This window comes from Parambassis ranga, chromosome 16, assembly GCF_900634625.1.
Source record: "Parambassis ranga chromosome 16, fParRan2.1, whole genome shotgun sequence".
Lineage (NCBI taxonomy): Eukaryota > Metazoa > Chordata > Actinopteri > Ambassidae > Parambassis > Parambassis ranga.
The window spans coordinates 5,522,323-5,545,100 of record NC_041036.1 but is presented as its reverse complement, the minus strand read 5'-3'; the positions used below and the strand labels follow the sequence as shown (position 1 = coordinate 5,545,100).

The 22,778-nt window shown below is 41.3% G+C and overlaps 1 protein-coding gene across 1 annotated transcript; it reads left to right on the top strand.

Annotated features, from left to right (window-relative positions):
- The first annotated feature begins 577 nt into the window (after positions 1 to 577).
- emc2 (ER membrane protein complex subunit 2) lies at positions 578 to 20,961 on the top strand. Its single transcript, XM_028425866.1, has 11 exons — positions 578 to 693; positions 1,343 to 1,456; positions 3,560 to 3,624; positions 4,506 to 4,591; positions 6,266 to 6,323; positions 10,521 to 10,606; positions 10,868 to 10,927; positions 13,904 to 13,985; positions 14,245 to 14,355; positions 16,086 to 16,190; positions 20,443 to 20,961. The coding sequence occupies exons 1-11, from the start codon at positions 654 to 656 to the stop codon at positions 20,527 to 20,529; spliced, it is 894 nt and encodes a 297-aa protein (XP_028281667.1). The 5' UTR covers positions 578 to 653; the 3' UTR covers positions 20,530 to 20,961.
- Positions 20,962 to 22,778: the final 1,817 nt, after the last annotated feature.

Sequence of the window (22,778 nt, the reverse complement as noted above, 5' to 3'; positions counted from 1 at the left end):
TCATTCACTTGTGAGCTAGACTTGCCTATTACTGATGCTGTTAGGCTGTTTTACTGTATCAGTGTCTTTTAGAAAAAAAACATCTCCTTCTTGCCCTTTTACAACAAAACACAGACAGTACGCTGCGTGCTGGATATGACATCAGATATCTGAAATGTCTCTGTAGGCAGGTTTGTGCTGACTCCACATCAACAAGTGTGTAATGTGGTAAGTGAGAAGTGTGTAAGCAAGCATGCACAGCGAGGGGATGAGATTCACAGAGGCTCCTGAGGGAAATCAGAATAAAATGCTTGGAAAGCACATTTTATATTTTCAAAGAAAACTGTCCTGCCCAGTACTTAGAGAGGGAATTATATAAATGCAGCATGAGAAATATTAGCTCCTGTGCATACAGCCAGTCATCATGCTGTACATTAATGAAGCAGTATGAGTAATAATATTAATATGGTTCTGTAATTTGGGCTTGAAAATATTTAAAATATTCACCAGTCAACCTGAATATAAAATATTTTAAAATATGCTTATTCCTTATTCCTAAAAAAAAGAAAAATATTTCAGTGCATGAATAAAAATAAAACAAAAGCAAAATAGGCACGCCTACTGGTAGACGTATTGATGACGTACAATGCGTCTGCTGTCATGAGAAAAAAAACATGGCGTTGGTGTCAGAAATGTACGATGTTGGATGGGAAGGTAAGAAGAAAGATAAAATGCATTTTCCATCGTTCTTACAGAGACAACTCATCTCTTATTTGTGAGGGTGTTCGGCGTTTCCTCGTACTTGATTCATCGATTTCACAGACCGACAATATGTGCTAGTAAGGCAGATTGTGAGCTAAATAGCTAATGCTAGTTAGCACGGTAAGCTAACATATCGGTTTTATGCATACAGTAGCTAATATTAGATGTCCCATTGATCGTGTAATGGAGGAACGAAGGCAGCGGTGATTGTTTTGTAGAAAGCGTCGCTATTTTATGGGGAATAAATGCCAGCGATGTCTGCTAGCATGTTAGCCTGGTCGTGTAGCATTAAGAGCTACGGCTAACGCGTAACACTGTCCCAATAATGCATTACCGTATGTTACTACTGTTTTAATCCTGTATTATGAGCTCTAAATTTATGCCAGATCCTCCATATTCTTTAACACAAGACGATTGCTTGAAAGCTCCATCCTAATATCGTTATTGTTTGTGGGGATGAAGCTACACAAGCTTCAAGTGTTATAAGTGCTTTTGTCTCCTTACACACTGAATCACAGAATCAACAACGTTGAACAGATGTAACGTGTAACATATTATGGTGGTTAGTTTTGATGGATTGTTTTGATATCTCCTTTTATAGAGATGAGAGACAAGCTACGTAAATGGAGAGAAGATAACTACAGGAACAGTGAACAGATTGTGGATGTGGGTGAAGAGCTCATCAGTGAACATGCATCTAAACTGGGAGATGACAGTAAGTGTGCCAAGATTAAACACATGTATTAATTTCCTTAACTCCAGTGAAATGTTTACACTGTGAAGCTGACATTGGATTATTTGGTGCATTATTACAAATGTTCTCTTTAGATTGTTTTGGTTATTAAGGTAAGCTTACTAACACAGGGAAACGTGTTCTGTAGATTAAACCCACCTCCCTAGAAACGTTGTGTTGTGGTAATAATAATGTTGTGGTAATAACACTGAACAGTTTGTCATAGTTGTCTTGTAAGAGCATATGTATTATATAATTGAGTTGGTATAAACATAGCTCCCACTTATATTCACATTTCATGCAAACATTCCTGGATGAAGATTTTAGGCTCCAGAACCACAGAGTATCCCCTTGTGAAAAAGAGTCTGGCTGTTGTTATGAACGGTTGCTGTATGAGCTATGATTGTTCTAAGGGGGTCATTTTCTGCTAGTTATTTTTTTCTCCCCCCCCCCCCCCCCCCCCCCCCCGGTGTGTGTTAACATATAACAGCATATTAGGTTTCTTTTGCTATTAAAAATATACATGTAGATAGGCACAGTCATTGCTGTAAAGACAAAGCCAGCACTAAAGAATGGTTTGCGTTAAAGAGATGTGTAAATTTGTGAGCAAAAGGTGAAATACTTAATTTAGGTAGTAATGAATGGAAACAAGATACATTTAATTTGTGAGTGATAAAGAGAAGAGAGAAAACCCATAAAGTTTGCTAGAAAAAAATAACTTTATTGTAGATCTAAAATAAGCAGGAGTGTGCTTGGCAGCAGCTTTAATGCTGTGAAGGGCCAATCTATGTGTATTTTGTTGCCTAGTACAGGTTATTATAGATTTCCTATGATTTTATTTTAAAGCAAGCGTTCAGTTTTAGCAACTATGAGCATATCAAAGGTCATGGTTTCCTCTGTAACATAGCTGTCCTTCTGCATTACTCAATAAAACTCTCCCTCTCCCCCAAGTCATCATGATTCATACAGTCCTTTAAGAGAGGCGGATAAACACTTAACATGCCATGCTTTTATTGAAACCAGCTCCTAAATTGGCTGTGAAATAAGATGGCAATTATCAAAACAAGAGTTGGAATCATTAAAGTCAAGAAAAACTCTGGGTCTTTGTTTGTTTTGGCATAACCAGGACATTATTGGGTGGAGCTGGATGTTATTATTCTTTTCAATTAGCAGGGGATGTTCATTTGGCTGAACATGTCCCGTCTGCTTGTCAAAGCTGTCTAACATGTTGTATTGATTCGATTAATTGGCTCCCGTAGCCAGGCTATTAGTCAGTATGTTATAATGTTACAGTTGACTGAAAGAAAGAAACATTTCAATAAACATTTCATGCTTTTATAGCCAACCACACAGTGAAACATGCTAAAGGAATGGTAGTGCTTGTTGGTGCGTAACATGCCCTGCTCTGAAAGCGTATACTGTAAACAGTGCAACACTTGCTGGAGATTAATTTTATTTATCAAAAAACACTCTCTGCAGACAAGTGCACAGAGAGTAGTCCAAATAACCACCCTTTTAAAAAAATATTCTTCATTTTACAGACATAAACTTTTATTAAGAATTTTATTGGTTGTAAAAAGGCTCAAGATAATTGGAAAAGCAAAATATATGTAACTTTATTTTCACAAAGTTTTCAGTGGGACATTTTACTAAATAAATATGCCTACTCTGTGACTATTCTCTTTCTCATATATATAACCACCAAATCTTTTCTGTCCATTCTAGTTCTGACTCTGTGGAAGACGTGCATGATTATGAAAATTGAATTAATTCTGTTACAGCTAACTGCTGGCAAAGAAATGGTATGGCTTTAAACATTAACAGGCAGTTGCATGTTATGTAATGTGTGTTTTTTTGCAGTTATAATAATACATTTATTGAAACACTGTTTGAATAGACCCTTATGCCTTTGATTCACATCATGGAAGCTTATTTTTGTGAGTAACACACATGACATGCAGCTGTTGGGGATAGACTAAGTTTGTACATCAAGTGTACAGTTCAGTCCATCATTTTTTCATGTTTCACTAGACAGTGGAATGGAAAGGGCGTTAACACTGTCTTTTTTGTGTCTCTTCTCCCCAGTATGGATTATTTATGAGCAGGTGATGATCGCAGCGCTGGACTGCAGTCGGGATGACTTGGCTCTGGTGCGTTTTTATTGCGCTTCCTCACACACACACACACACACACCCAAGAGCTTCAAAAGCAATCGTTCATTCTCTCGCAGCCATTCCTTCTTTGCAGCACCCGCACTGCCAAATGTGAAAATCTGATTTTTATTTGGCCAAGTGGTATTACTCTGTCTGTACATTGGAAAAACAATTTACAGAGGGGGCTGGAATTAGAGGGGTGTAGCAAATGAGTGGAGAAGCATGCTTCATGTGTTAGCTGAACCTGGCCATCATTTATGGAGTTTTTTTTCCCCCTTAGGATTTATTTGCCATTATAAAGCTTTGTGTGATGTTTCGGAGGTTTATGTATAGAAATATTTTACAGCTCTGAAAAAAATAAAGGGTGGGACAGAAAACGATGACAGATCATGGTATCTCCAATTGGTATGGATGTGATGACTCCCTTGGCAAAATACATGACTCCTTGAGTTACAGAGAAGGCAGAACTCCGTCATTAGAAGTAGTTGTCTGTTGGCTGTCCTTTCTGCCAGACTGAAAAACAAGCTGAAGAACCAGACTTGAACTGATGAATAGTGCAAACGTTCCAGGTCACACATGCAGACGTTTCCATCTTATATTGTAACAATTCTTCGCCTTTACTACTATATGATAAAACAACTTAAAGCTGAATAGAAGCTGGAAGGTGGAAGAAAGACGAAAAACTCTTAATTTCTTTTGGTTGCCCAGACAAACAACATTCTCCAATGTTTGTTGTTATCATTGAATTGTGTTTGTTTTGCTGAGACATGGATTACAACTGACATCTTAAAGACAGGTGATTTTGTGAAACCATAAGTATTTGTGCTTAAATACCACCAGCTATAATTGGCCTTTCTCTTCTACCCACATCCTTGCAGACCTGTCTACAGGAACTGAGAAAGCAGTTTGCAGATAGCCACAGAGTGAAGCGATTAATGGGCATGAGGCTGGAAGCTCTGGAAAGGTAAGCATCGGGTACCAAAAGCTGCAGAGAGAGTGAGAGGGAAAAAAAAAGCAAATCCTCCTTGTTATGTATGATACTTTAAGAGACATGGGGGTGAGAAAGTGTTAGCAGATCCTAAGTGGTACAATAGTGTGGGTTGTTGTGAGTACAGCATGTGTGTGGGGTATGGTGTGTTTATGTTGGATCACCCAGCATTCCTTTTGGAAAAGAAGGGAGGTTCAGTGCTGTGGAGTCCTGTAGCCCTTTAGCTTGAGTCAGGGATTCCCGGGAAGGAAGTGGTTGGATCCCACTGTTATTCTGGGGGTCCCCTCACTCATCTCTGGTTTCTATTTCACTGTTGTTGTTTCCTTATTTTGTTACTTCTCATCTAGATCCTTTTTTTTCTCCTTCCCCTCCCTGTTTTCATACTTTACTGTCCTGTTTTGGCCTCTGTACTGCAAGTATATCTTGGCCCTGTAAATATTGACATGTCACCACAATCAAAATGGAAAGCGTGAGGAAGAAAGATAAACACGGGGTATTTTAGTCTGTACTGAGCTGTAGTAAGGGTAATTCAATCTGTTTACTACCTCACTCACATTCCCCACCCGGATCACCATCGCTGGTTTATCGGTTATGTCACAGTTTATGTGATAATTGAGAGTGATTGCTTTGGCACTGTCAGATTAAATAAACGGCATGCTGGGATCTAATTGGCAGCAGACAGAGCTACACATGAATGACACAGCTTCAAACAGTACGGCCCTTCCCCTACACATATGCACACACACACAAACGCACGCATTCACACTTGTTTCCTAAATAAATAAAGCAAATCGAAGTGGGTCGTGAGTGGTTGCCTGGTGCCATCTGAAATCTCCCAAAGTGTGGCTGAGTAATAAAGTGAATGTGAGGGAGGCATCAGCACTGGAAGTGGGGCTGCTCATTGCTAATGGGAACCAGAGTTGCTTCTGTCTGTTGCACTCTGTGGGCGGGACACTTTCTGATCACAGAACCATGCATTTGGCTGCTAAAAATGTCAGCGTTGCACATTGCCTCTTGTATAAAAGAGTTTAAGAATAATCTTTCAGCACATGATTAGACATGACAAGTGAAGTGCACATGGCGCCCATTGCCAGATTTCTTTACCGTATGATTTGATATTTGCAGCTCATAAATTTTCTCCTTTAAACAGAATCGGGTGGGCTCTGTCCCACAGTTTGAAATGCACTCTTTTGGATATTGTTGCCTATCAGGATCATATGTATGTAATGTGGTATTATGTTATTGGCCAAGAGGCAGACTAGTCAGCTGCGGATCTGGACAGTTGTAAAAGCAGCAATTTAATTTTGTTTAACTAAAAATCAAACTGAATACAATCAAATGAAAATACAATCTTCAGAACAGTGTGCTTTGTTTGTATTGATTTCATGACTCATTGTGAAGTGATATAAGCCCCTGAAAATGTCGACTGTGTGACCAGCAACTTAACCTAAATGAGTGTTTATTTCTTCCGTTAAATCACCCCTGATTTCTGTACAGTTTCACTGTAATCATAGAAACATGCCACGCAGTGTACAGAAACTTGATTACTTTGAACTCTGCTTGATTTCCCCACCACCTAATTTCACCCGACTGGGGACTGGGTTTGGTTAAAAAACAAATCTGTATTCTTTTCTCTTTCTTTTTTCAAAGGTATGACGAAGCCAACAAACACTATGACGCCATTCTTCAAGATGACCCCACCAATACGGTAAGTCTGAGGAGCAAAGAAAGGGAAAAGTCCCTCTGCTTAGCGTTTATTTATTTATTTTTTTTGCTTCATTTTGTGGTCTTAGCTTTTTGGATGTCTTTAAATCTGTTGAGACACTTTGGTGTTAGCGGTGGGACTAGTAAAGTTAAACTCCCCTTGGCCTCTCTGGACTCAACCACAGTACTGATCAGCTTATCACCCACACTACTGACACTTGTGGAAGGGAGGGGGCAGGGTGGTTAAGGGGTGATTCATCGTCTTAGTCAGTGGCAGACATGTTTGATGGAAATAATGCGTAAATAAAGGTCCGAGCTTTGAAGAGAGTGATTTAGTGGACCTTTCAGACCCCCGCTCTGGCTGAAGGGGCCTAGGTTCCTGTTGCACCTTCTCCTTTGCCATTTACTGGTTTCAGGTGCAAATCTAAGGGGCGGCGTGCTAACTCGGTAATATACACAAGTTAGTCCAAAATAATCTTAACTTTGGTCAAGTGAATTTCTTTCTTTGTCAGTTGAGGATTTGTTGCTGTAACTTGCAGAAGCATGTCTAGCCAGTGTTCTGCCAACTGCACATCACCATCCCTAAACATTATGTACCTGTTAATTGTTTCCATAAGGTCATATTGCCATACAAGGGAATAAATCTTTGAAAGGGTTTTCAAATGAAAACATGACCTTATTTATTTTGGCTACACCCCTCCCTTCTCCCCCCAAAGATGTTCAACAAGATTCCCATGCTATTCTGACATATGGATTGCTTTAGGTTTCTTAAACCTTTTCTCTCAGCTGGCAGTATGTGAGGGACACATTGTGGATGTTTTTACTTTGGATCCCAATGCAAAGATTCAAGATCAGCTATGCACTTTAAACAAATGGAGGTTGTGCTTTGTTCTGATTTACCGTTGGTGTAAGTTGGATTTGCATGTCAGCGTTACAAAGAAGGGATAAGAAGGTTTTTAGGCAGGTACTGTTAGAACTCACACATCTGTTTCAGATAAATGAAAGTCAATTCAAAGAGTCAATAGTTAAGTTACCTGCATTCATTTGTTAGCAACTTAGCTGTGAGTTTTTTACAAACTGGACCAAGCAATTGTTAGAACAAATAACTGAAGTGTAATTATTTAGAAAATACTTGAATTTCTCAAATTCACGACATGCACTACTCTGCAGCACAAAAGTAGTGTTTTCTTACATTATTCTGTTGAATAGATGTATTTTTCTAACGTCTCAAACAAGGAATTAACAGGTGTTCTTGTTCTAGTTTCAGTCTCAGCAACCTCAGCTTTGTTTTGGTTTTCAATTGGTGTAATCTGTAGCAATTTGTTTTGACAATGGGAGTTGTAATTTCACTGAATCCCAGGGCTCCTCCCCGGCATGGCTCAGATCTTATGAAGATCGCAGGGATGTCCTCGGAAAAGGGAATGGTCTGTTTCCTGGTCTCTGCATGCTGGATACTGCCACCCTTGCAAGCATAGACTGTCAGTCAAATGAGGGACTGGGAATGGAACAAAGCAGACAGAATACGTACTCTGTCCATGTGATGTTAACCTTAAACCTCTTTCCCACAATCCCTGTCCTGAATGGGTGTAGTAACGGAGGGTGGAGAAAATATATGTTGGCATCACTTAGGTCACCTGTCCCGGAGTGGCGGGCTGTGTCCTCCCTGTGTGTTCTTTGAAATGATGTTAAGAATTGGGCAGGGGATGGACCTGAGAAATGGCGGAAAATTGGCGACCACAAGGAAGACTTGCGAGGCATCCCAGCATGCAAAGAAGAGATTGGAAACTGAGCTGTTGTAATTACAGGCTGTGGAATAGATGTGGTACCCATTAACCAAAATTGTTGAATCAACAAAAATTGCTCAAGGTTTTTTTGCCATGGCGCTGTCCAAAATATGTTTCAAACTCTTAGCTCTTCCATTGCTTGCTATGTTCCAATACCTACAGCAATGAGCTGGCAAAATTCTTGTCTGCGTGCATAAATGCATTTTTTCCACCTTTTTAATCCTGGATGTGAGTATTCTAGATTGTACAGTGCCCACAACATTTACATACAAGGCAGTACTAGGTTAGGTAGGATTTTTTTTAAACATTGAGTTGACTCAATGATTATCTTATTAAATTCCAACGCTCTCGTTTCACCCTAATTGTTCAATATAAAAAGCTAGTGTTTCTTAAATCAACTACTGAGGTTGCTTAGATGACTCCTGAGGTTGACCTACAGTCATTTGAAATTACAGAATTATTGTAGAAAGAGTATATTTGTATGAGACAACGAAGGTGAAATCGGTTAATAATTTCTTATATATTCTTTCAATACAAGCAGAAGTTTGACTTTTTTTGGTAGGGTGTGAACAAACCTTCAGCTGCATCATAATAAAATAATACCGGTCTAGACCAACCTTTTGCTGTTTCTCTTCCCTTCTTTTGTTTTCTGAGTTCAACCTTAAAGTAGGTGCAGTGGACAAGGAGTGACACTCTTGTTTTGATGTTTCTTATTCTATATGTATATATATATATAATATATATATATATATAGGGGAGGATTGCGGTAGGTCGTAACATAGAGCCAGGGGTGATGTAAATAATCCAGTTCTCACTTCTAAGGTCTCCTCAGGGTGCTAATTAAAAAAGAATCACAACAACAGAGGGATCCGACCCACTGCCAGTTTTTTCTGGATCATTAGTTAGAGAAAGAACGAGCGAGAGGAGTGGTTTGGAATTGCTTCTCATTTAATAAAGTGCTGTGTGACTCTTCTGGGCTACCAACTTCCATATGTTCCTTTGAGCCCCAAGTGGTTCTTTATCTGGGAAAGAAAAAAAAAAACTTGGATGGAAGAGAAGTGGGTGTCATGATGGCTGAAGCACGCAAGTGCACACTTGACATCAGTGTAGTGTTTGTTTTATTTTTTTTTTTATTTTTTTTCTCGGCTTCCCCTTTCTTGGTATCAGATGAGGGAAAGATCCCACATGCTTGTAATTTAGTCTGATGTGAGGACGAATTCCTGAATTTCACATAGCAGTTTTATGGTCAGAAGATATTAAAGAGGAAATAATTGATTGACCTTTCATCGCTCCCTGTTGTTTTATAACTTTATAACACGTTTTAGTCAGTTTCACACAGGTTTCCTCACCCTTGTGCCAAAAATATATATACTCTTTTTACACACACTAACGCAGCGCATTTGTCTTACTGGCAATGTTAAAACTGGTTTTCGAAAATGTTGTCTTTGTCTGCATCCCTTCCTTCTCTTAGATGCTAAAATATTACTTGTCAGTGCAGTCTACAGTCTCTCAGCAGGTCTCTGTCCCAGCTTGATGGATAAGTGGCTTTCTTGTGATGGCAGTGTCAGTGGAAGCCCAAATTTACAGCCCCCCCAGACATGACTCATACACAGTCCTCCATTCCTTTAGTTATGAGTGTAGGAGAGGAAGCCCCACTCAATCAAATGCCAGTCCATAAATAAAACGGGACTGTGGCAGGGCAGTGCACTCCTAATGGAGCAGCACCCTCCTGTTAAGGTTTTCACTGACTATCAAAAGAAGCAGATGGAGCTGGGTAGGGGGGTGTGTGGGGGTGGCGGGTGGGGGAGTCAAACATTTGGAAAAGTCAGAGAAGCAGGAGTAATACTTTCTAATTCAGATTGATGAGAATCTAATCCACCTTAAGGTCAGTTCAACATCAAAATGAAGTGGAAAGCAATTTCCAGCTGATGTAAGTTGGGCTGGTGCAGCGCTGGATGTGTGTCATGCCGGCAGGAAGACGGGCATTGGGGTTTGAGGGAGTGTGCCATTTTCCCCACTTGGTTTGGGGATGACTCACCACTTTATCTCAGCCGCTGAGCTCAATCCAACTTCTAAACATTGACCTGTAATGAGTGTGCATCTCTTGTTGGACATGGCCGTCCAATCATGTCTTGATAGTATGTAATAATTATTTAAGTCCCACAGTAACAATACAAGTTCATTTTATTGTTTAAGATGTATCTTGTCTTTTATCTCTATGGTTGTTTTAATGCACTAAAGTGCTGATTCCTTTTATGGAAAGTGATCTAGTGTCATAGTGGAACTTTAAGAGGGATTGTGGTGCATTGAAAAGACACTTAAACTCACAACTCTTCCACTCACTCATGAGCTTTACCCCCCTCAGACAAACACTCAAGAAGCTGAGTTCCTAATCCTGTTTACTCTCTGCTCTACAGGCAGCAAGGAAGCGCAAGATCTCCATCCTGAAGGCCCAGGGGAAGAGCGCTGAAGCCATCCGGGAGCTCAATGAGTATCTGGAGCAGTGAGTGTTCCTACAAGAGGGGGGAGAGTGTCGGGCACCACCTCCTCCTCTTCATCTCCCAGGCTTTTATTTTAATTAAAAATGAGTCTGCTTTCAATGGAGCTGGCACAACCTGAGCATAAAATGCCAGCTAACTCTTTCTCATACCTTTGTGGCTCGAGACTGTTATATTATAACTTACATTTGTTACCATATTGGAAATGTATTCCTTGTTTTACTGTGTTGGAAAGAGAGACTTTAATGTGATCACCTGTTTTATAGGTTTGTTGGGGATCAAGAAGCATGGCATGAATTATCAGAGCTCTACATCAATGAACATGAGTAAGTATCATTTTCTAGTTAAAATGATGATTTCAGGGCCATTACAGAAACTGTAACTTAATTTAAAGTCAGGATAAATTACCTTTAAATGGTAATATTAATTATAAATTAACTCGTAAAGCTTTTCACTTGGAGAACAGGTTGAGTTACGTTTTTATATGTGTGAGTTCATGAATCCTTTCAGGATTTCTGCTGTCTTCTATTGTGTACTCGTGGGTTGCACTCTTGTGGTTATACTGTGACTAATAGGTCAACAGCTCACTTTATTTACACATAAATACATAAATAAGGCCTTTGTAATTTCTCATTAACAGGGTAATCTATAAGGCATTTAGCCACATTGATTTATTAGTCTGAACCTGAAGGGTTCTGTTAATGATACACACTTAGTAAAGCAGGCATGTGTTCTAATAGTACCTGTCAGTTTAACATGACGTCACATCAGACTGATGGCTTGATCTCCAGAGTCCTGTTGTATGACCACAATGGAAGGTACTGAGATGCCTAACTCAGCCAGGGGTCTGAATGGACCCCTGTCCATGTTTGTCACATAAGAGTAATTTAACAGGATTTTAGTCTTAAGCCCCCTCTCCTGCTTATGAGAGCACTAAGACTCCCTGGCCTCCCACTGATATCTCAGTTGCCAAGGAGAGTAGCCAGACAGACAAGAGCTTCGTGAGGGGGGGTAAAAAATAATTTTGTTTGTGTCACCCTTTATCCTTCCTCGATTGTCTGCGGCTCAGAAGCTAGTGAAGCAGCGTCTGTAGTTAAACTGGTTTTTGCGTGTGTTTGTGTGTGTCTGTGCGTGCACGCTTAACTTTGTGGTTGCTCGGTTGCTTCGGTACGAAGGCAGCGGCAGCAGGAATGTGTAGCACGGTGAGAAGGCTACTTATTGGATATTTCATGCTTTTGTCTGGGAGGCTTTATTGCTGTAGTAGCCAGAGGAAATCCAGGGGTGAGCGGATTATCTCCCAGCTTATCCCAACACTTCTAATATCACACCATTCACTCCCACAGCCCCTTATCTACAGGCGTGTCAATTTCTTTTCTTTGTTTTCTTTATTTTGGGTTACAAACTCCCTGTTTCCCCTCCTCCTCCTCTTCCGGATAGCCAGGCATTATCACCCTTCTTTTCCAGAGGGATAGAGCAAGAGGCAGAGAGAGAGAACACTTGCAGCGAAATTCCCAGGAGAAGGTGGTGGCACTTTCTTTTCCCCCCAGCCAGAGAAAACACAGGTTGATGGAGAAGTGAGCAAGAGAAATAAACTCTCCTCCCCTCACTGCACAACACCCTGGAAGTTAAAAATAAACAAGGCAGTGTGTGTCTGCCTTGCCGTTGTTAGGAGTGCAGCAGGCATGGGCATTAACACATTAAAGACGTAATTAATAGCCCCTGAGTTGACGCTGTTAAAACAATCCATATGCCAGCAGTGTTTAGAGAGGAGATTATTTTGTCCGTTTGCAAGTATTTCGCGGGGCCGCCGTCGGAATCTGCTGTTGGCTCTCGTTCTGACCCAAATTATGAGACTGTTCAACAAAATTGGACTGGTCATCCAAAATTGCAGGATAAATAGTAATATTTTTTTTTTCAAACATACTTTGCACAGTCTGAATCCATTTTTGTCTTATACACAGTCAGAATGCGGTATTAAAATGGGGGAAAGCCACTGCGGATGGTTTTACTAACCTCCAAAAGAAACAAATACGATTCTTTCAGTCTCGCACATGATGGTGACTACAAACTTGCTCGAGCAGTGTGGTAAAGAGCGAGCTTAGGGAGCTGCCATCAAGAGCAGCTTGGCAGTGGCGGGGTTAGATGGCTTAGAAGAAGAGCAGAAGAGGTAAGGTTCTGGCTGTGGTACAAGACTCTGGTTGATGGCTGATGAAGCAGGCTCTGTGAGCAGGCCACGACCACTGCACGAGCACATCTGAAAGTCTTTATGGGGAGGAAGTGGTAATTGTAAGCAGCCCCCAACCTTCCAAGCCCTCTGATCTCCCCCTCTACTCAACCCCTTTCCACTGTTTATTTCTTTCTTTCTCTGTCCCCACCTTCCTTTCCCTCCTGTGTTGTTAATCTTTCAGTTAGTTACAATGGCAGACTAAAGTAGATTGATAAGTTCTTTACGCTGCAGCAGGCAATATTTCAATCCCTTTCTTTTTTTAATGCAAAAATATTTCCCTGATTTCTCACAAGCAGTAAAAAATGTCTGATCTAACCCTGTGTTAAAGTTACTGATGCAATCAGGGATTTTTTTTTTCTTTTTTTTAACAGATAAAAGGGCATTGTCCAAGAAAGTAAAGCTCCTTATTTTTCCCTTATTTTAAATATTTGCATAGGCATCCATAGGTAGGACTGCCTCAGCCTTGGTTTGTGCGTGCTTGCTTGCATTTTGTTAGGTGTGCAGACGTTTTATGGCCTTGAGTTCAATGATATACTGTATCTCAGCTCGTCTTGGCCTGGTCCTTGCAAGGGAAAACTGTGTATTAGAGGTGGAGTGGCAGCAGATTAGTGTGAGGTCAACAGCTCAGCAGTCTGCTGCTGAGAAGTGATCTCATCTGAGTATAGGCACAGTGTGCCAGCTTTTACTGTAGTGCTGACCTCAGGAAGGTAGTTAACTACACATTAAAAGCAGAAAAAACACACAGACAGACAAGATTGATCCTCAGTGTCCCCAAAGGAGGGAGAATCACCACACTTGATAGGCTTTTACCTTTGCCAGCTGTCTGGACTGAGTACCCTTTACTGTAAGCTTGTAAATAAACTATATGTCATGTGGTGGATCTTTACACAACCCTTCAGCGCACATTATAAGTCTGCTACTTGTAAACTGACCAGTGCCCCATGTAGTTTCAATACAGATTTATACCTGCAAATTTATTAGCCATGGATGTTGTGCTTCACAGTTGAGCAAGCTAAAGGATGACACAAGCACAGCTGTATCAATTGGCTTACTGTTTTTCTTGTCATTTCCACAGCTATGGAAAAGCTGCGTTTTGTCTGGAGGAACTAATGATGACCAATCCTCACAATCACTTGTACTGTGAGCAGTACGCTGAGGTAGGTACCCACTAGGATGTCCATCATCAAGCATGGGGGGGGCAAACTGTGGAATAAATGTTAGCTCTCTGTGAATGATGCCTCTTTCTAACACTGAGAGACACTGACACGCACTTAACGTCATTGGGAATATAGGCTCATGAAAAAAGACGTGTTTAAACAAAGTGGTCATGTATTGTTTATTCAGATGTCTTGCTGTCGTTCCTTGAGCTGCCCTTTAGCACAGCTTATTGGCCGTGTTTAATGCTTCCTCACACAGGTGAAGTATACTCAGGGGGGGCTGGAAAACCTGGAGCTGGCCAGAAAGTATTTTGCCCAGGCGCTGAGGCTGAACAACCGTAACATGAGGGCGTTGTTCGGTCTGTACATGGTGAGTACTACTTTGCATGAAAAGAGCGTGAGATAGAAAGAAAAGGGGGAAAGAAAAAACAAAAATAGCAGAACCTTTTTTGTTATGCTGTGGTTTGTCAAGGTTGAGGCTGGCCACAGTGTATGACAAGTAAGACTGCACTGTGTGTAAGTGTAAGTTGGGGGGGGGGAGTAACGAAGGGGCTGTCAGACAGGTCAGCTCACTGCTGACTCAGACGGTGAACTCCAGAATCGGAAAACTCTGCCCCTCTGGAGCTCTTTATTTTAGTAATAATACCCCTTTGGTAAGATTTTCTTATGTTTATGACTTAAATAAATAAAGTTGTCACGGATAAAAAAAAAAAAGAGAGAGAAAAAGCATAAGAGAGAGAGAGAGAACAGAACAACTGCTGCAAGTGTTTTGTCACTGGCAAATTATCCAACCAGGTGCTGGTTTGATTGTATTCTTGGCCAAAAAGCTCTTTCATCTACCTGTTTGTTTAAACAGGATGTTGTCTGCCAGTCCCAGTGCATCAAATGTAAGGGAGATCTGACATAAAAACACAAGCAAAGCAGCGTGGGGAAAAGAATTAAGAGAGGGGAAGCAGGTCTTACACAGAGCCCCAGTGTTTTCCTCTTTTCTGACCTGGAATTCTTCAGGTAGTCCAAACACCTCATAGCAGCCCTTTACCCTCTGAAAACTCACAGAGGTGTAGGCAGTAAGTACAGGAGGCGCAGGGCAGGGTCAAACTCAAAGACATTTGCTTCTGTTAACTCTCAAGTTCCTCCGGAGAGAGAACAGGCTGCTTTTTTGACAAGTCCACCAACATTTGGGTCTTTAATGAATACTCAAGGTGGGAGTTTATTCTTTAACTGTATTTTATAAGGGCTTTATGATGATTGTCATCAAGTTTCTGCTGGTCCAAATTTTGACAGGTGCAAGAAGTTCAGCGAAAGGGCAGAAACTTTCACCATCTCACACCATGTGAGTCAGTGTGACGGAGGACATAGTAGCACTGACCACATTTGGGTTGTGGGTTAGTTACTGACAACACTTGCATGGGGATTCCCCTCCATAATGGTGCACACTGTTATTCGGGGATAGCCAGTCTGGGTTGACATCATCTAAATTGAGGTTTCACTTGAGTTAAAAAAATAGAACTAAAGAAAATGCTTACTAAAAAAATACAGAAGCCAAACCATTTTATAGAAAAAAAAACAGAACCAGGTTGATTGGTGTATAGTTAAAGTTTCAGCACACTGGTAGGGAGGGCTTTGAAGTGCAGGCAGGGTAAGCCCTCTGGGGTTTGCTGTGTGGAGATGATGGCAGGAACATGGGAAAGACATGGGATTTGTGGTTCCGAGGGGAACTGTCGGGGCAGGCAGAGACCATGATTCACACAGCGCTTCTCTCACTGCATGTCGCTCTCTCTTTTTGAAACATACATCCTTTCATCACCGGGAATCAATGGTGTTGGAGAAATTAGGCCCCGTTAAGTGACAATTTACGTATGAAGCATTAAAACACTCACTTTTTCCTCCCCATAAATGATTTCCCCTGTGTCATCAGGCCAAGGTCTGTTTTTTCTCTTCATTCTGCCACAATGACTAGTGGAGTGGTAGATGGTAAGAGTGGTTGCACATTCATCTCAATTACACTTTTATTGCTGTTTCACCAAGTTTTGATATAAGAACACCCCTTCCCCTGTTCTCTCCTTTTCTTCTTCCTCCTGTTTTCTATTTTTCCTCTAGTCTGCAAGTCACATCGCTGCCAGTCCTAAAGTTAGTGCCAAGGTGAAGAAGGACAATATGAAGTATGCTGCTTGGGCTGCCACTGAAATTAACAGAGCCTATAAGGTGAGTCAGAAGATTTTACCTGGATGGATCTTTCTCTTTGAAAAAATATCTTTTTACTTTTTCCCCACATCACTGTTCACCAAACACTGAAATCTAATGATTCCACCCGTCACCGTCCACTCTTGTGTTTTGGCTTTCAGTATGCACACAATATCCAGACATCCCAAAATTCCCCTCATTTGCATAGAATGTGAAACGAATTCACCACCAAATGACCCTCCCGATGCACAGCAGCCCTGAAAGATGCCTGTAACTTGCAGTGTGCCTGGGTACATTTACTGTTAATGTGTTGACTTAAGGCCACAACGTCTGCTAGAACTTTATCCCACAAACTGGCATTACAGATGAGTTTCTTGCAGAGCCACAAGTTGAATCTCAGAGGATAACAATCATGCTAAACTATAGCAGAGTTTTGTCCATAGTCTTCCTTAAAACAGAAAGCAGTGTCTGGTGGAATGATTTGAAAAGAATGTAGGAGCTCTCCAGTAAATTCACAAGCCTAATTACAAATTTAGTCTAATTTCTTCATTTGCAGTGTTTCTTTACTGGTTATAGCCTTAATATTAAATCAACAAATTCAATCTTCCCTGAGAAGCATTCCTGAAATTAAATCCCATTACTGTGGGCCAATAAAACAATTTGTGTCCATTAAATGATCTGTGAGAAGTTTTGACCAATTACCATAGAGAGAGAAAGAGAAAGGAGAAAGAGGCTGAGTGTATGTGCATACATTTGTATTACAGATGTATCCCCAAATAAAGCAGTGAGAGGAAAAATTGAGGAGCTATGCAGATGGTATCACTAAAATGGTTTATGCCGTTGTCATGGCAGCCTAAATATTAAGTATATTTAAAAGAAATTTACCATATGTGTTGCTTATTTGGGCATCAACAATTAAATGTAGTAAGTGGTTTCTTGCACAGCATGTGCGGGTCCCGTTGAGAGAGGGGCTCCCTGCTGAGCCTCTAAAGACCTCGTCTCACCACACTCGACTTCCATCGCCTCATAGACACATTTCCCGCGTTGAGTGTTAAGACAAGTCTGACGGCTCTGTTGGAAAAAGTGCGCTCGTAAGTAACATCACAGTGAACGCCCGGAGCGGTCGCAGAAGTTTCATGGAAGAGCTCAAAGCTTTTACTTGATCCTTTAAGTTTGAGTTAAAATGGAATGACCTGTCATCACTGAGGTGGTGCAGCTTGTTTCACTTAGGTTAGCATGTAATAACTTTGCAGATGTTGGGTAGGTCTTCTTGATAGGTAGAAAAACTTTGAGGTGGGTTGATCAACAAAATTAGTCAATCAGATGCCTCCATTGATGTCAAGTCCACACTACGTATCGCTTTGATCACTTATGCTCACTGACCTCCACTCACTGTCTCACAAAAGCTTTGATCCCACTAGGGAGCAAGATGAATATCCCAAACTGCTAGCTTTTAATCATAAATCACAGGCCTGAAAGGAAAATCATATTTAGAAAGACCTTGAGAGTTTAAATCTCCAGTGTCCAAATATCTTAAGTAAAATAACATAACCATAGGACTCCTCATCTGAAAGTTGTTAGAGGAATTAGACAGTAGCATAACCAGTCGTGTAGCACATGTTTCCCTTGCTTAAATATTTTCTCATTGCCAGCAGGGTGTGGGAGAGGGTTTACCCACAGACAGGGTACACATCTGTGTTTAGTGATGTTGGCTGTAATGAATCAAAAAGATAGTACCAAACACTGTCCTGTGCAGTTCAGTATATCCTCCTTACAGCCAGTTAAATAGCCATATTCTATAGGAAGTTTATAGAAAATTACATTTTGATGAAAAATGCTGATTATATCACTTTTTATCTAACTGTTAAAATTAGTGTTTTTTCCACCGCTTTTTATTGGCTTAGCATTAATTTGTGGTAAGTATTAAAAAGTTAGACTGTGTGCGGCCACCTCACTGAGTCACACCGTCAGGGAACATGATGGGAGCGTCATCCCTCTGCTCCTGCCCTGGTCTACAGCCTCTTGTATTTGTTTAAGTTGCCTCATAATAGTGAGGTTGTGCTGGGATTTCAACTCAGCTGTGAATATGTGTATGTACTGTACAGGTGTGTATGCATGCCCGGCACTCTGCACATGTGCGCTTCTAGGTGTGTTTTTCTGTTGCCGTGTGAGACAAGTTAAATGACAAGGTGTGAGGTTGCCTCCTTTCTTTCTTTGCTCCCACCTCAGGTTAAATGACTTCTGAGAGGCGGTGTGGGCCTCTGTCAGGCAGCTGCAGGCTGCTGTGTGCTAGTGCTGGCTGATTGATGGCCCCTTTAAAGCGTTGCTTGTGTCAGTCGTCCACTTTTATTAGGCACCGGTACCTGGTGATTGTCATACCTCAGTGTAAGAAAAAGGTGGGCAGGTGAGAGCAAGTGGGAGCAGACGTCGGTAAGAGGTCATGACTGACTGAGGCTTATTAAAAGAAATGTAATTACATTGGTGGGGTCGGCTGACATGTGAAAGACCTGATGGGTGTTAGGTGCAGGGGGGGTTTTAGAGAAGTACTACATGGCCTGCCCTCCTGCCCTGACTCTCCAAACAAATTCTCTGATTAGCTCCTCTGTCACGGACCACAGGCTCCCACTGCGTCATGACTATTATCAGATGCTCTAAATAGATGTGGAGCTGTCTGCTTTGCTCCTACTGCCGTGGAGCAGGGCAGAAGTTAATGTGGTGGTCTCACCTCAGGCTGAGGAGATAATTGACTACCGGGCCCGGGGTAATGGCACATTAGACAGCAAAGCAATGAAATGCACTGATCATTATAGCTACCCCACCACACACACACACACCCTAAATCTAGAAGAATGAGTCACCCCTGGAAATTACATAGCCAATTGTACACCTTAGCCAACTGCCCTCTCTTAGTTGGAGTTTGGCAAAAGAGGAAGGAAAAAAGTTTTGCCGTGGAAACACAGTTTGGGCTGCATTAAGGCTACAGTTAGTTCCTGTTTGTGGAGGCTGGAGCAGGACCAAAGGTTGAATGAATAAATGTGTCACAGCAATAAAAGCAGTGCTTTATGCTGAATATATGATTGAGTGTTGTCTGTTATTCCACAAGTAAAAGGAACTGTTTGTAGGGAAAAAGGTGCAAACATGGTGGGAGGGCACACAGCTTTAATCTTTTGAGTTTTAAATGATTTGTGCACACCCACCTGTGGATCTGTCTTGTCAAGTGTCATTTGCCCTCATCTCAAAGGAATCCTGTCCAGATGGAGCATTGCCAGGTGGTTGAAATGGTATCCCCCCTTCCTGTAGTGTTTTCAAAATGATTTGATTAAAAGCACCCAGCAATGCTACCGCTTCCTTTTCTGTTTAGCAGTGTTGTAGGTGGTCTCAACACATGAGTCTACACAGATATGTATGTTTCAGTGCACAGACATAACATTGTTCAAACCAGGTGTGACTTTAATTTGTGTCACTTTTAGTGATTATTGTGCGCTAGCTTGCCAAACGATAGCTGCTAAACATTTGCATGTTAGCATCCTCATTAGCCCAAAGCATTTACAACTAGTTTTTATTTTAGTATATAGTTTATAATTCCCTGTACATATTGCACAGCACAATGAGTATATTTTTTTTGTAAGATTTATATCTGTGGAAATGTGGGTCAGGTAAGGTTAATTGGATTGTCATAGTCCTGGTTCCATGCCCAAGGTTAAGGAAGGCGCCCTTTCCTTTGGTATGTTTGGAGGGGATGCCTTGTCTGTTAAATTGGATAGAAGAAGTGTGTCCCTGTATGGGTATGCATGAGTAATCTTGTACGTGTTTGCGGATTATTAATTTGCGGCACTTCCTGTCAAACCCTGTGGACACAGTACAGAAATTAGAAATAGAGTGTTATGTACTCCTGTACTAGAGGCCATGGAAATGGACTAATTCGGGTTTCCTGTCTCCAAGCACGCTCTAAATGAAAATGGCACTTATACAACAGTTGAGGAAAAAAGTCTCTGATTAGAGGTATTATTTTACTTTGCATGACCTATTTACCAACTCTATCTAATGACCACTGTTGTCTCTGATTATTTCTGCTTCTAGCCTTCCTGATTCCAAACAGGGACAAGGATGTTTTTGCTCAGTGGTTGAAGCGTGGATGAGGTTATCACTGCCTCTGTGGTTAAGTTGTGTTTGGCGCTGCGTTACTATAGTTGGCAGAGAGAGATCTAACGAGCTGATTTTCTCTCCTCTCTTTCTCCCTCTGTGCCTCTCACCTTTCTTTCCTGACATGCAGCTGGCTGGCCGTAGGACCAAGGAGAACAAATGCTCCATGAAGGCAGTGGAGGAGATGCTGGAATCCATGCAGATCACACTGTCCTAGGAGAGTGATTTCTTCTCTCCCCCCGCTGTTCACTGGCAGCAACAGAGCTGCTCAAATAGCCTTGAAATGTGACTAGAGCTGGGTCTTAACATTTTTTTTGTTTTGTTTTATTAATTGCCGTTTGTATTTGATTCAATTTGGAAATTATGGACAGTGCAAAGATTTTCCCACACATTTGGAATGTGCAACAGCAAAATCAAGTTAACCCAGCTGTGATTTCTCCCGCACTGTGAGTATACCTTGTTTAGGTGTAGCTTGAGCTAATATCACTAATTGCAACATCAAATCAACAATCACGTGACCAGGAAAAATAATGAGCTGTACAGTAAATGCTATTTATAAAGACATTGTGGAGTTCCCACGTGTCTGCACCAACTGTCTGTCTGTAAATGTATCTTTCTCATCTAATAAACTCTCTTTTGTCAAACTTTTTTGGCTGTCACAGAGTCTATGGTCTATCCTGAGGACATTTGACATGAAGAAGGCAGCAACAGCAGGGCCATAAAACCTCATATTTCCCAGTGATTCCTGCAGGGAGGGAGGAAACACTGCATTTCAATTACCATAGCACCTGATTCAACTTCATCACTCTGAAGAACTTCCCTGTCATTTTAGTTTAGAGAGCCTCTGTGGGCGCCACCAATGATTAACACGCTGCAAGTTGGAAAAAGAAATCTTTTCATGAATCTGGGAACAGTGATGACAGACAGGGAAGAAAGACATCTTGGTGGTGTGAGAGCCAGGTCTGGTTTCCTCCAGCACACTCAGTTCTCTTGGTTCTGTAATTGTTGAATCCGACTGGATCCAAACGATCATCCTAAGTTGCTGCTCACCCGTGCAGGGTCAGCTGTTACTTCCATTTCTTTTGTTTATTAAGTCATGGCAATTGTCTCATAATTTCACTCTTTGGGCTGATGGAAAAGTTGAGTGTTGAGTTTATAGTCTTTTTTGGACAGCTTCTAAATTGAGAGAGGTCACTAGTCCAGAGCTGGGAGTGTGGAAAGCCATTTTCTCAACTTTTTAATACTCTCTGGCCCTGGTCAGTGGATGAATGTGTCTGCATTTGATTTGCCTCACCAATCTGGCGGAACCAATGAAAGCCAGGGGATGTTTGAGCATAAACTGAGTTGAGTTATTTTTACAGGAAAAGGGCTACGGCTAAATGAGACTCTTTTTGAAGAGTTACAGGGTGAAAGCTGTTAGATTTGAACCAGAGTGAGTCTTTTGTGTTATTGCACCCATGTAAATATTGCTGCACTTACAAAGGTCATTCGTGAACTTGTAAAAGCAGAATAAAGGTTGTCAATCAGTTTGACGGGAGTCATTACAAAACAGAAGGTATTGCAATCCAGTGCCAGCCACACTGAGGCAATAGTGCCATCTGTAGTCTGGATGAAAAACTATAAAAGGCTGAACTGTATGCAGCAGCGGGTGACACCATTCACCTGGAAGCAGGCTACAAGTATCATGCACTTAGCTTAACCTGTATGTAATATTATTATGCAACTCTTGATTTGGTGAGGAAGAAAATAAATGGGTTACACACCATTTATCAGTCAAGACTCTGATCCTTTCATTCAGCTGTGCTCTCCAAACATATCCTTGCAGAGTCAAGAAAAATAGTGTTTTGGCCCCTGAATGTGTTCTAGAGTGAGATCACATCTAACCTCACTGTACTTATCCTGACTCTGACAACCTTTTTAACCTTAGTTCTTGAGCTGAGGAGCATATTCTTAGTCTATACCTGTGCAACAGTGCCAGACTGAAAGACGGAGGAAGGTCGAGAACCTTCTAACCCCTTCTAAGCCTCTGGCTCAGCTTAGTGTGTGTAGAGGATTCACTATTAGTGCTGGCTGTAATCCTAGGTTCCCTGTGAGATTAGACCCTGGAGACGGTTTGCTTGTCCTCAGCCACTCTATAGTGGCCAGGTTAGCTGAACGAGATGAGCCATCAGGATGATGAGCTTACAGCAGGATAGAGCTGTGCCTGATCAGACTGTTCTTCAAAGGCAGGAGTGATGACAGTGAACCTCAACTGTCCACTGACTGACGACATAAAATGTTCCTGCAGTTTCGTGTTCGATGTTTTTTTTTTACTTTAAAATATTAAAACGACACATGTAGTTTCTTTTTGCCTCACATTTGGCCATATAAACTGTAGCTGCCAGAGCTGCATATTGGTTCGTGTTAAAGCATTAAACCACTGTCAAATAAGATGAATGGATACTCCTGAAAAGACTCACATATAAA